The 14,258-nt window shown below is 43.2% G+C and overlaps 1 protein-coding gene across 1 annotated transcript in view; it reads right to left on the bottom strand.

The window, feature by feature from the left end:
- LOC114597411 (uncharacterized) overlaps nucleotides 1–14,258 on the bottom strand; it is a 113,021-nt gene that overhangs the window by 45,805 nt on the left and 52,958 nt on the right. Inside the window, 4 exon segments of the mRNA XM_077930873.1 lie at nucleotides 8,924–9,229; nucleotides 10,095–10,439; nucleotides 11,966–12,298; nucleotides 12,897–13,202. Coding sequence (XP_077786999.1) covers nucleotides 8,924–9,229; nucleotides 10,095–10,439; nucleotides 11,966–12,298; nucleotides 12,897–13,202 — 1,290 coding nt within the window.

Below are 14,258 nucleotides of genomic sequence, written 5' to 3'. Positions count from 1 at the left end.
TAGCAATTTTCTGAATAGCTTTTTGAAAAGTAAATAGCAGGTGTAGACCTCCGACCTAGATCAGAGGAGAAAATGGCTCACCCAGTAGAGTGGAGCTGCAAGGCTAGTTCTCAGCAGGTGTGTTGCTGACACTTATGGAAAGGGTCAAGGCAGTGAGGAGGTCAGCATGGTGCAGGTGCACCAGCAGAACCAATCCAGCCCCCTCACGGCTTGACCTGCACCTCCCCAACTTCCCCAATGCCTCATCTTTCTCCTTCTGGATAAACAGCACCAAATCAGGACCACAGTGGACAGCAAAGGATTAAAGCCCCTTATCTCCCACATAATGTTCCCAGTCTAGGTCAACCTGCTGTTCTTTTGCCAGTGCTGAAGTAAGTTTCCACTGCCAGCCTGGTCACTATTTGTAAGTGGAATGAGAGGTGGGAGAAGCATCTTGTACCTTGGCCCAGGCAGAAAAATGTATTAAATCATCTCTGCTGGAGTGTGGCAGGGAGACAAGCCGAAGTAGCCATCATGATGTTCAGTGAATGCAGGAATCAGCCCCTTAATTCTCAGTCCCCGTGAAGGACAGTCATTCTCTGTGATGAAGTTAAATCGAAAATTAGCCTAAGCTTTCAAGCTTTGCTAGTAACATGCCTTCAGACTTTGGTCACATCCATTCAAAGCACTCTCATACCACATTAACCTTTAAAGAATTTCCCAAGATTCTTTGTGGGAAGCCATGAGTGGGGTCACTGTGATGTAGTGGTTGGGTGTTGGACTGAGACACAAGAAATCCAGGTTTTAGATCCTGCTTGGCCATGAAACTCGCTGGGTGACCTTTGGCCGGTCACTGACTCTCAGCCTAACCTACCTCACAGGGTTGTTGTGAGGATAAAATGGAGGACAAAGATTATGTAAGTCATTCTGGGTTCCAGGGAGGAGAAAAGACAGACTATAAATATAACAATAAATAAATGTGCATTCAATGTATGGGTGGTATTCTACCAAGTTTTCCTCACCTTAATTTCACCTACTGAAATTAATGGACCTAATTCACTCCTGTTCATTAATTTGAATGGGTCTACACTAACTTGTCTGACTACCACTCATTGTAGAACATAAATATTTGGTTTATTTGCAGATACAATTGGTGGATGCATTGAATTTGGGAACTAGGGCCTAATCCCCCACTCCCATCTCTGCACTTCCTTCCTTCTATCCTCTTATGAGCACAATGACATGATCAGCTATGTTGTCTACACTGCATCACAACCAAGCTGCTCTGGTGTAAGGAACAAGATATTGACATCATAAAGAAAATTGCAAATGCAAAGAACAATAAATACTGGGCACTTTGGCTTCTTGCAGAGGCATGAAACTCAGGTTAAAAAAACAACAAAGGTGCTTAGTCATTAATCCGGATATGATAGACAGATTTAATTTAAATAAGCAAAAGGGGGAAGGAATGCAGGTGACATCAAGGTTGACCTTTGTGGACATGGCATGATTGTTAAAATGTTTCCTGTAATAACATCTGTTTTGAAAATATCAGTCAAGCCTACCTATGAAACAAAGGTGGCTTGTTAAAGTTTAGTTGATTGGCAGGAATCAGCTCTCTCTCTCTGCGTGTGTGTTGCTCGGAAATCCTGGGAACTACCTGTTCTTTCTGTCTTTCAAGACTTCCTTTCAATGCTTGAAATTAAACACGTGCCATATATATGAATGGGAATACAATTGCCACAAGGCATTTCCTTGCCTTTTAGTGTTTGAATTGCAAACCTGGTAAGAATAGGACAACCTGAAGTATTATCTTATCCTATAATCTGGGGTGTTTCCCTCAAACCATGTCCATCTGCAGGTACCAGACACACCTGGGTCAGTTGTGCAACTGAGCTCTTTCTCCCTCTTTTTCTGAGAAAGGAATGTGGTAAAAAGTCTCCCGTTTACAATGCTGAGTTTCTATGAATTTCCAGTCAAATTTAAAGAAGTGCATAGTTCTGATGAATGTTTAAAAGGGGCACAATAGTATCGCTTTAAATTTTCTCCTGGCAAAGTTCCCACTCAAAAGAGCATGAGGAGGAAACCCTGCCCCACGTTGAGGTTTTTTCAGCACTTCAAGAAGAGGTGAAGAGGTTTGGCCTTTATTGTTAACTCTGCTCTGTTGGGCTAGGATGGATCAGGAAATGTCCCCATAGACCTTGCATAAGGAAGCAGGAAGAAAATCCTGGAAGGTCATCAAGAATTTATTCCCTGGGTATTTAACTGTACACAATGGAGGGTGAGCTCTTTTTGTTTCAGGGCCAAAGTAGGGCCAGACATCAGACACACCATGAGCAATTGCATGAATGGCTTTTCCTCCCTTTTGTAGCAAGTAACGGCAAAGTAGCCTGGTTTTTGCAGGTCTAAAAGTACAGTGGTACCTTGGAAGTTGGACGGAATCCATTTTGGACGTTTGTTCGACTTCCAAAATGTTCAGAAACCAAGGCGTGGCTTCCGATTGGCTGCAGAAAGCTCCTACAGTCAATTGGAAGTTGCAAAAGCCTCATCAGACATTTGGGTTCCAGAGAACATTCGCAAACCGGAACACTCCCTTCTGGGGTTGCGGTGTTTGGGAGCCAAAACGTTCGACTCGCAAGGCATTTGGGATCTAAGATACGACTGTATCAGTATCACACACAATCTCTCTGAGGCCCTGCAACAAACTGTTGAAATGTGGAATGTGGATCCACTAACCCTCTGAATCCTGAGTTCCACAGCAATCACTCAGCATTTTGTCCCCACTGAGCGTGCTTTCTCCTCCTTGGGATCTTTGGAGTTAGGAAGAGGAGCACCCAGACCCACCTGCATTGGAATCCTGAAATTCTCCATTGATTTTTATGGGAAGATACACTTAAAAATAGCATCTAGTCCACTTGGGAAGCCCTTTATCACAGTTGCAGGCCCCGCGTGAAACAGCCACCATGGGGAAGCAATGTTAAGCAGCAGCCTTCGCTTCTGTAAGAACAGATCTTAGGGTAAAAGATGAGAGAAACTGAACGTGTCCCATGCTGCTATTTCACACAGAGTAATAGTAAGATGGGACACGGGTGGTGCTGTGGGTTAAACCACTGAGCCTCTTGGGCTTGCCGATCAGAAGGTCGGCAGTTCGAATCCCTGCGATGAAGTGAGCTCCTGTTGCTCAGTCCCTGCTCCTGCCAACCTAGCAGTTCGAAAGCGTGAAGTGCAAGTAGATAAATAGGTACTGCTCCGGCGGGAAGGTAAACGGCGTTTCCGTGCGCTGCTCTGGTTCACCAGAAGTGGCTTAGTCATGCTGGCCACATGACCTGGAAGCTGTACGCCGGCTCTCTCGGCCAATAAAGCGAGATGAGCGCCGCAACCCCAGAGTCGGCCATGACTGGACCTAATGGTGAGGGGTCCCTTTACCTTTAATAGTAAGATCTTGAAGTGAAAGCCGCCGTGTGTGGTTGAAACATTAAAGTATTATGTTTTTTGCCTTTATCACTGAGCACCTAGGCTAGAAAAGTTCAAGCATGCATAGCTCTGGAGAGGTTTCCTTGCAGTGATGTTACCCAATGTGGGTAATTTAATCTTTAGGCTATAATTTGTTTGCTGTACTCAATTCTGCTGAGCATTCTAGTTTATAGTGTATGAAACGTATTACACAATATATTTATTTTCCCATGCGTAGAAGGAAGCTGATCTACCCAAGTGAGAGATAACTTCTGATTATCTGTCTTACTTGGGTAGTTTGTTGCCTTATTTTATTTAACAGATTAAGGCTCAATTCAGCTCCAAAAGATAAGACGCCATTCATCTCTCTTTCACCCCAAAGAGATTAAGGCTCTGACCTTGTAGGTACTCAGTGGGACTTATTTTTAGTAGACATGTATAGATAGGTCTGTACTGTAAGTTTCACAAGATAATGAGTAGTGGTTTTAGGCCTGCTCTGTACAGGAATCATATTTGCCAGTGTGTTCCCCACAAGGAATGTGATGGTAAAGCAGCACTCATCATGACTGAACCTCACCCACTTTAATCACCCAGTGATATCAGCTGACTGGCGGAAAATGCCTGCTGACACAAAATGGATCTGCTGACAAGACAAGATTGGCCTGAGACTAGAGGTTGCCTATCCCATTTTAGAGGAATCTCTAAAGTCATGGAATGACTTCTCATCCAGAACCTGACCCAAGGCCTTGCCAGGCTACCAAAGGACTCTGCTCCATGTTTTCCCCAAATACCATAACTGTTGAATTCAAGAGTTGCCAGTCCAAGCGGGGGTGGTGGTGGTTGGCATTTATGTTTTATTCCATCTGTTTTATTATTAGTATTTGTTTGTTTGTTTAAAGAAACCATTCACACTTAAATAGCTCAAAGGTAAGTCTTCCAGAAGAAAGTACAATGCAAATATGAGTTCTCCTCTTGTATTGCTGATTCAAATTCAGTGGTCCCTTAAGAGCTAGAACATAGGTTAATTTAATTGCTTGGCTGCATTGCTCAGTTGTATTATTTGTATTCTATATTTTTGCTATGTGAACTGGCTGGGGAATATTGATAGAAGGGAAGATTATGATACAGCAGCCACATACAGTACAAGCATCTGATTCCTCACACAAAGGAAGTCATATGTTGAAGTAAAACACAAGAGTCTCGCTCATGGAAAATCCAGTGAGCTTTGCTCATTGGTGGTGGAATTCTCTGCCTCGTGAGACCAGGGCCCTGCAGGATCTGATTTCTTTCCGCAGGGCCTGTAAGACAGAGTTGTTCCGCCTGGCCTTTGGCTTGGAGCCAGTTTGATTCCCTCCCTCCCTCTCTCTTTTTCTTTTCCTTCTCCTCCTGCGATGAGGCTACATTTTAATGTTTCATTATTTTAATGTTGTATTTTAATTTTGTTTTTAAGTTGTATTCATTCAACTTGTTTTTATTATTGCTTGTTAGCCGCCCTGAGCCCGGCCTTGGCTGGGGACGGTGGGGTATAAATTATTATTATTATTATTATTATTATTATTATTATTATTATTATTATTATTATGCACATTGTCATTACAATTGTTACTTGAAAGACCAAACCAGATGTTCTGTAAAAAGCGGTCCTGGAGGAGCTTGTGAAGCATCAGGACTGTAGGCCAAATGGAAACTTCCATCCCAATGCCAACAGCAGCTTGGCGAGGGGTGATTGTCCTTGGGACCACAGCAGGGAGGAAAGGTTCAAACTGTCCCTATCCATCCCCTGCAGTCCTGGTCTCCCCAGTCTCTCTGTCTTCCTGTCTCTCTATCTGTCTATCTGTCTGTCTGTCTCTCACACTCTATCCCACCCGCTTTGCTAGGGCCACTTTCCAAGTAAACATAACCATGAAACATTCACACTTCTACAGCTGGTGCATGCAAATTGATGCTTGAAACATATCTTGATCTCCAATATATTCTGGTTTGGGAGCATAACCAGGCGTGAGAGAGAACAAGTCAACACAGAGTTAGGTTTTTTAAAAAAATTAGAAAACGGAAGATGGAACTGTATTGATTAGATTCTTCCTGGATATATAGAGTGTTAGTTGTTTCTTTTGTTTTACCTGTAAGACAGTGTGTGTCTGGATCCCTTTCCCCACCATACAAGCACCAGTACAGGGGCTTGACAACAAGAGTTAAGATCTAGTAATACAAGCCTAGTCTTGTCTCCTGTTGCTCTCATTTGTTTAAGTGTCCACAAGGTGGCATTGTTCAGCCATAGAAAAACTATTTACACAGGGGCCCTAAGAAATCCAGAAAATTAGAAATCTTATTTCCTTTTCCTTCCCTTATTCATATTTTAAGAATGGTTTAGTACTGGGCCATCAGTGTGTGGAAATGAAATTTGGGGTCTCTTATCTGTAAGCCATGTTGTATGAGGAATTTGATTTCTTTTCCAAAGTGCTTAGTAAATTTCTAGTGCTATGTATAAATGTGAGCTACTGAGTACATGTGGGTGATGCTTTGTTAGCTGGAAGAGCAGTAGGTTGCTACACTGTAGGTTCCTATTAGAAAATCTCCACAATCCTATATACCTGTATGTATACCCAGAAGAGAAGTAAGACTCATTGAGTTCAATGGAACTTACTCCCATGTAAGTGAATATAGGGCTGAAATCTTAAGGTCATCTATGTTGTCTCCCAGTGCACCAATAATTTTTTTTAGGTCATAGATAAGAATGCATGGTGTTCACTGATTCAGTATCATTGGCTCTGCTCCTTGGCCATGCTGGTAGGGGCTGATGGGAATTGCAATCCACAACATCTGGAGGGCGCCATGTTGGCTACCCATGATTCAGTCGAAAAACAGAAGGGTGAGTGCTTCATAACACTGTGAGACCACATAACACCGGTCTTGAAAGACCCACATTGGCTCCCAGTACGTTTCCGAGCACAATTCAAAGTGTTGGTGCTGACCTTTAAAGCCCTAAATGGCCTTGGTCCAGTATACCTGAAGGAGCGTCTCCACCTCCATCGTTCTGCCCAGATGCTGAGGTCCAGTGCCGAGGGCCTTCTGGTGGTTCCCTCACTGCCAGAAGCCAAGTTACAGGGAACCAGGCAGAGGGCCTTCTCTGTAGTGGCACCCGCCCTGTGGAACGCCCTCCCACCAGATGTCAAAGAGAACAACAACTACCAGACTTTTAGAAGACATCAGAAGGCAGCTCTGTTTAGGGAAGCTTTTAATGTTTGACGGATTATTGTAATTTTATTATTTTGTTGGAAGCCACCCAGAGTGACTGGGGAAACCCAGCCAGATGGGCAGGGTATAAATAATAAATTACTACTACTACTACTACTACTACTACTACTACTACTACATTGCAACCCAGCAGTGTCTATCTCTCAGCAGAATGGACACCAATGGCTGATTTCCCCTTTTTCTGCATGCCTCATATTGGACACAATGCAGTAAAAGTAAAAGGGAGAATATCCAGGCACATGAAGGATGAGATCAGTTTTAAAGGGTTGCATTGTATAAAAGGCCAAGTTAGAGGCTCATGGGGTAAGTGGTCTGTGACTGAGCCACTTATGGTCTCAATCAAGCAAGGCAGAGTCATATCAGCACCTTGGACAGAGCAATGTTTAAGTGTTCTGGCTGGAGGCCTTCCCATTACACTGAACTTGTGTAGGGTCCTATGGTTTGAGGGCAATGGTTCCTGCTCAGCTAAAAAGGCTCATTAGCAATTTTTGGTCAAATCAGTCTCTCAGTCTAGCTCATCTCAAGTTGGTTGTTGTGAGATGAACATTGCAAACCAGTGTGCACAGTGAAAAGTGTGACAGAAACAACAACACCCAGCAGGAACTATAGCAATGCGTTCTTGTTGCACACCACAGTTGTGAATATGAAATGGAAAGTCTCCCATTAGCACAGAGAACTGAAACATATATTTATGAAATGCTTTTATTTAAAGGCTAATAATTGCACAACCAGTATGCTCAGAGCTGATAGAAACCTGATTAAAGTCGCCCATGAATCAATTAATTTTGGCATTCTGAAGTGGCGCTCTGCAAGATCAACCAGAGGCAATAGGTGTATCAAAAGTACCAGTGTGCTCACATCTTAATTTTCAAATGGGAATTATGAAGTCCGTCCTGAAGAAAAGAATAAACAAATAATGCCATGAATGACTAAAATAGGTGCAAAATAGGTGTCAAACAGCAGATTTTCCGGACAAATTCAGAAGATTTTGTCTAGACAGATTTTGTTTAGACAAAGGATGTGGAAATCTCACTATCCTAACAGTTTAAATTTATCATGTTAAAATATTGAGGCTGCTGCACTGAGGACAGCATCCCAGGGGCCATAGGATTTTGTCTGACTCACTTTCTACTGGTGGAGAGGTTGACTTTTGGACAGAGAGGTCCTCGTATGACTGACTCTCTAGAGCAGCAGCAGAAAGGTCTGCTGTTTGTGCTCTGGTGTTGGAGAAAGAGGGTGTTCTTGGGAAAGTCAGGAGTAGAGTGAGGTAGGATTTGGACTCCAAGTCTTCCCCATTTTCCCGATATGCACGCAAGAGAGGGGAAATTATGCCTGGAGGCAGCATAAGCAAGGTTTGTCAGTGTGAAAGCGAACAAAGGGCAGTCTTCGAGACTGGAACTGAAAAAGAGACACAGAAGCCTATTTTTACTTTCTGCACTGGATCAAGTTCTATGGTGTTGGGAAGCCCCTCTCCTCTGGAAACCAAACAGAGGAGCCAATGTGAGTGAATTAATCCTGAGGACCTCATGTCCACGGAAAACATAATCTACCTCCAGTGACCTGAAGTCCAAGGAAACCAAGCCAAGGGGATATGCTGGCACTCATAAGACCTCTACACACACACACACACACACACACACACACACACACACACACACACGTACGTATGTGTAAGAGAGAAAGAGAGAGAGAGAGAATGTGCATGTACACACATTTACACACATATACGCAAATACCACCCAGTACATGTATTCTCCCACCCCTTGCAGGCTAACAGCATTTTTACAATAGGTGATTTAGATCAAGGAACAGGACAGGGAAATTGGTGACATGCTCATTCCTCTACTACCATTGGTCCAATCAAAGTCTCTTAATTAAAAGAAGGACTTGCAGTAGATAGTTGCTTTAAAATGATTGTATTAACTTTCCCATAGCAATCTACAAAGATTCAAAAATCAAATCATCTTTAAAAGGACAAAGTACTCAAGGAATACACTTTCATTATACAGCTTTAGGCACCTGGCAAAAATGTTCCTTTTTAACCAGGCCTTTGGTTGATTTGATTGAAATCCTATACCCTTTTAAAATGTTTTTTTTCCCTGGGGGGTTGTTTTTATTTTGATTGTGTATTTTGTGGTTTTACATTTTAGTTTTATTCTGGGACTCGCCCTGAAACCACCGGGTATAATAATAATAATAATAATAGTAGTAGTAGTAGTAGTAAAAATACCTGAGCAGATGACACTGGCATCTTCATGATGACCACAGTCATGTGTTCCCCAACCTGTGTGAGAACACTGTAGCAGGGAAGATTCGCTTCCTGTGCACTCCACATTGTCCAGGAGGATGTTGCCCGAGCCTGGACCAAAACGGGCACTTCCTGGTGCTGACTGAGCTGGTCCACACCCAAGCTCTCTGCAGACCACATGTGCATTATTCATGCTCCAAAGATCATCACAGACAGTCCCCCAGTTGCCATTATGATAAACTTCAAGACGACCTTCACACCTGTTTCTTCCATTAACTAATCGCAAGGAATGTTCTTCGGGAGATACAAAATACAGATTTGTTTGTTTGTTGTAAAAATGATACCATGAATCATTAACCAATCAGGACACACAAAACGTTTATTTAACATGATATCATTGGTGTGAAACATTAAACTGAGGAACATGTTGCTAGGCATATGCCTGACCTGGTATTTGCCAAAGACTGAATTGGTAATATTTGGTTGATTGGGAGTTTATTGGGAGTCCATTGTCATGGATAGATGACTCCAGAGAGCTGCAATTTGAGAGTGGTTTAAAACTCACTTTCCCTTCCCAGGGCACTTTGTACCTCTGTGAGGAGAATAGGGGTCTCCTAATAACTCTCAGCACCCATGAAAACTAGACTTCCCAGGATATGTTGGGGGTGGGGGGGAACCATGGATGTTCAAAGTGGGATTATATTGCTTTAAACGTACAGTGCAGGTGGGGCCTATCTTTCAAACTTTGCATATCAGACTAAATGCAAAATATGAAGGAAATTAATATTTGTTAGTAATAGACTAATTCATTTGCAATTAAAACTGGAGATTATGGTGGATATTTTCTTTAATAATTCTACTACAGTGGTACCTCGGGTTAAGTACTTAATTCGTTCCGGAGGTCTGTTCTTAACCTGAAACTGTTCTTAACCTGAAGCACCACTTTAGCTAATGGGGCCTCCTGCTGCCGCTGCGCTGCCGGAGCACGATTTCTGTTCTTATCCTGAAGCAAAGTTCTTAACCCGAGGTACTATTTCTGGGTTAGCAGAATCTTTAACCTGAAGCACATGTAACCTGAAGCGTATGTAACCCTAGGTACCACTGTATATATTTCCCAAAGAAGTTTACAAAACTGCTTTTGATCTATTGGCTAGATAACCCAGCCTAGGAGTACCTGAGCAAATGACACTGGCATCTTCAGCATGACCACAGTTATGCGTTCCCCAACCTCTGTGAGAACACTGAAGTAGGGAAGATTCGCTTCCTGTGCACTGTACATCGTCCAGGAGGATGTTGCCTGAGCCTGGACCAAAACGGGCACTTCCTGGTGCTGACAGAGCTGGTCCACATCCAAGCTCTCTGCAGACAACATGTGCATCATTCATGCTCCAAAGATCATCACAGACTGTTCCCCAGCTGCCATTACGATATACCTCAAGGCGACCTTCACATCTGTTGCCTCCATTAACTAATCTCAAGGCAGCTAAATTGGAAATATTTAAATATTTTAAAAGGTATTTATTATTGTCAAACAAGTCAAAAATATGTTGATTATTTCCTTATCCCACCAATAAGATTAACCCAATTGTACAGTGAAAGTAAATAAAGACTCAATGAACATTAATTGTGCATATTGTACATTTTTCCATTAGATGGCACTGGAGATAGTTCCTTTGAATTAGAGATGATTTACTGCAGCTCTCGACACTGTTCGACTCCAACCCCTATGAGCCCCAGCCAGCATAGTCAGTAGCCAGGGATGATGGGAATTGTAGTTTAACAACAACTAGAAGGCTATACTTTAGCCACCCCTGCTTTAAATACTTACTTCTTTTTTCATGAATTTTTCAGGAAAGTCAGGAAAGTTGAGGGACGTAGCCTGGTAATATCCTACACCTGCAATTCTCTGTTTCCCATTCCTTCTACTGACCAACTGAGCAGAGGCTTTTTGATTCCTGGAACTGGAGTGCAAGAAGCCTTGGTTGCGAGTCAAGGCCCCGTTCCCCGCATTATTGAAGAAAGAAGACACGTGGAAACCAGTATTTTAGGTTAATGGGCTAAAAAAGGCCACGGCTTTATTGGTTACAGAATGTGAGTGGTATTGGCTTAGGTACTGGATCTGAATCAACTATATTTGACTCCTGCCCGCCCTGCAGGAAGTCACAGAAGGTTAACAACCTGTAGGGGGAGCCTGTTGATGCAGATCACCTGGAAGCTCCCCCTAGAGTCACCGGAGGGTTGAGTCATGGCCCTAGCCACCACCTGGGCTTCGGACAGGAACCACAACCACTGGATTCCTTTAACGGAATACCCTTCAAAGGGGGGGGGTGTTAGGTGATGACCACAACCTCCCCTCCAACACACAACACATTTTCCAATGCCTAACCACTAAACTGATCCGTGCAAGCAGGAAGCAAACAGAAGGAGCCCCAGTCCCGCGGCCACTTAAATGCAGCAAACCACACCCCCAAGCCAGCTGGACTGGCTGGCTGAGGGCGTGACACAGGCTGGGGACTCCCTGTGATGCAGGGGGCCTAGACACGCCCCCTGCCGAGCGCAGGAAGGCGAAGCCTGCTCGCAACCCCTTCCCTTTGGGAAGAGGGCCGACCTTCCCACTGAAACATTGTGGGAAGTGAAAGCAACACAGAGAGCACACACACTCTTTAAAAACCACTTAGTGTGCTGCCAGCAGTGTGCCACTGGAACCCCAGTGGGTTTCAACTCCCTTTGGCAAGCCCACTTCACAGAAGATTCCAGGCCCAGGCAGAAGACTGAGGGTGACAACTTTTTGGTCTTTGTGAAGGCAGCTACCAAGAGCTTTTCTTTTAGATTAAATGTCTTGGAACGGGTAGAATTTTGCTAATGCAGCAGGCTAAGGAGTATTTTTCCATTTTGGATTGTTTTAAATATTTCAAAGGTACTATTTTGATGGGTTTTTTTGCTTTGCAACACCCATTTCCCCAGAGAAATCTAGACAGATTTAGAGACTGAATTCCTTTAATAAGGACGGCTAGAGTTCTTAAGTAATACCTGAGCAAATGACACTGGCATCTTCATGATGACCACAGTTATGTGTGCCCCAACCTGCGTGAGAACAATGAAGCAGGGAAGTTTCATTTCCTTTGGACTGTACATTGTCCAAGAGGATGTTGCCTGAGCCTTGACCAAAATGGGCACTTCCTGGTGCTGACAGAGCTGGTCCACATCCAAGCTCTCTGCAGACAACATGTGCATGATTCAGGTTCCAAATATCATCACAGACAGTCCCCCAGGTTCTACTGTGATATACTTCAAGACGACCTTCACACTTGGTACTTCCATTAACCAATCACAAGGGCGTTTCTTTGGGAGATATAAAAAACGCTTTTTTAAACAAGAAATTAAAACTCTACATTGCAAAACTGGTCAAGAAACAGAGATGATTTGATGACTGCACTCTATCCTTTGGGAACTTCCAGATTAGAATATTACAATGTATTCTCCATGAGGAAGCCCATGAAGAGCACTCAGAAATGTCAATCGATTGCATCAACCAGGTTCCTTTTTGGGGGTTACCTTTAGAACTCTGTTCTAAAAAGCTGCATTGGCTTCCAGTTTGTTTCCAGGCCTAACTGAAGGTGTTCACATTAATCTTTAAAATCCTAAAAGACTCTGGCCACAAAACCTGAGACAACACCTCCTTCCCCACAGACTCACCCAGGTGTTAAGATTGCCAGATGGGGCCTCTTGGTAGTTCCACTACCCTCAAAATCTTGGGGTGCTGGTTGCACAAAAGAGGGCACTGTCTCTGGTAGCCTCTGTGCTGGGGAATTCCTTCCTTACAGAGGTGTGCCTGCCACCTTCAATACTCAGGTTTCAGCAAGTGGTGAATATGTGCCTCTTTACCCTGATTTGTATTCTCAGGACTCACCCTATTCCCTTGATTGCATTAGCAAGCTAGATTAGCCCAGCCTAGGAGTACCTGAGCAGATGACACTGGCATCTTCCTGATGACCACAGTCATGTGTTCCCCAACCTCTGTGAGAACACTGAAGCAGGGAAGATTCGCTTCCTGTGCACTGCACATTGTCCAGGAGGATGTGGCCTGAGCCTTGACCAAAGTGAGCATTTCCTGGTGCTGACTGAGCTGGTCCACATCCAAGCTCTCTGCAGACAACGTGTGCATGATTCAGGCTCCAAATATCATCACAGACAGTCCCCCAGTCTCTATTATGATATACTTCAAGGCGACCTTCACACCTGTTTCTTCCATTAACTAATCGCAAGGAATGTTCTTTGGAATATGCAAAAAATAAATATTATATAAACAAGACAATGAAAGACTGCATTGGAAAACTGGTCAAAACAATGGGCACTTAGCACAACTGCATCTTGAGATCTAATGATAAGAAAATGCTTGGTGACTCAGGTGCTTTAGCAAGTGTGTTTTCCAGGTGAATTTCATTGATCCATTTCTGAACAATGTTGCTGGAGGAATCATGAATTACACACAACTGCATCTTGGGTTTTGATAATATTAAAATTCATTAGATATCTAAGTGGTTGTGTCATGACCAAGCATATTCTTATGTTAAACTTCAATATTTGGAAATCATTCATTTCTATGTATATTAGCAGAGCTACAATTCCATGCAGGTTTAATAATCACTCTACCTTCTCAGGTAACTCAGGTATCATCAGTCTATGAGGACACTAGTGATCTCAGCACTACAGTTCCCAGGAGATATATATATATATTTGGGGGAGCCAAGTATGCTCCAAGTGGTATTATACTGCTTTAAATGTAGTGTGCAGATGGGCCCTACATCTTAAACATTTTATACCTTACCAGGCACAAACTACAAAGGAAATGAACTTGTATTAATAACAGACTAATTCATGTTTAATTAAAACTGGAAACTGTGGTGGATATTTCCTTTAATAATTTCACTATATGTTTCCCAAAGAAGTTTACAAAACTGTTTTTGATTTATTGGCTAGATTTGCCCAACCTAGGAATACCTGAGCAAATGACACTGGCATCTTCACGATGGTTACAGTTATATGTTCCCCAACCTGCCTGAGAACACTGAAGCAGGGAAGATTCGCTTCCTATGCACTGTACATTGTCCAGGAGGATGTTGCCTAAGCCTTGACCAAAATTGGCCCACATTAATCTTTAAAATCCTAAAAGACTCTGGCCACAAAACCTAAGACAACACTTCCTTCCCTACAGACTCACTCAGGTGTTCAGATTGCCAGATGGGGCCTCTTGGTAGTTCCACTACCCTCAAAGTCTTGGGGTGCTGGTTGCTCAAAAGAGGCCACTGCCTGTGGTAGCCTC

Source organism: Podarcis muralis, chromosome 6 (assembly GCF_964188315.1).
Source record: "Podarcis muralis chromosome 6, rPodMur119.hap1.1, whole genome shotgun sequence".
NCBI lineage: Eukaryota > Metazoa > Chordata > Lepidosauria > Squamata > Lacertidae > Podarcis > Podarcis muralis.
This window is presented reverse-complemented; position numbering and strand designations above follow the sequence as displayed.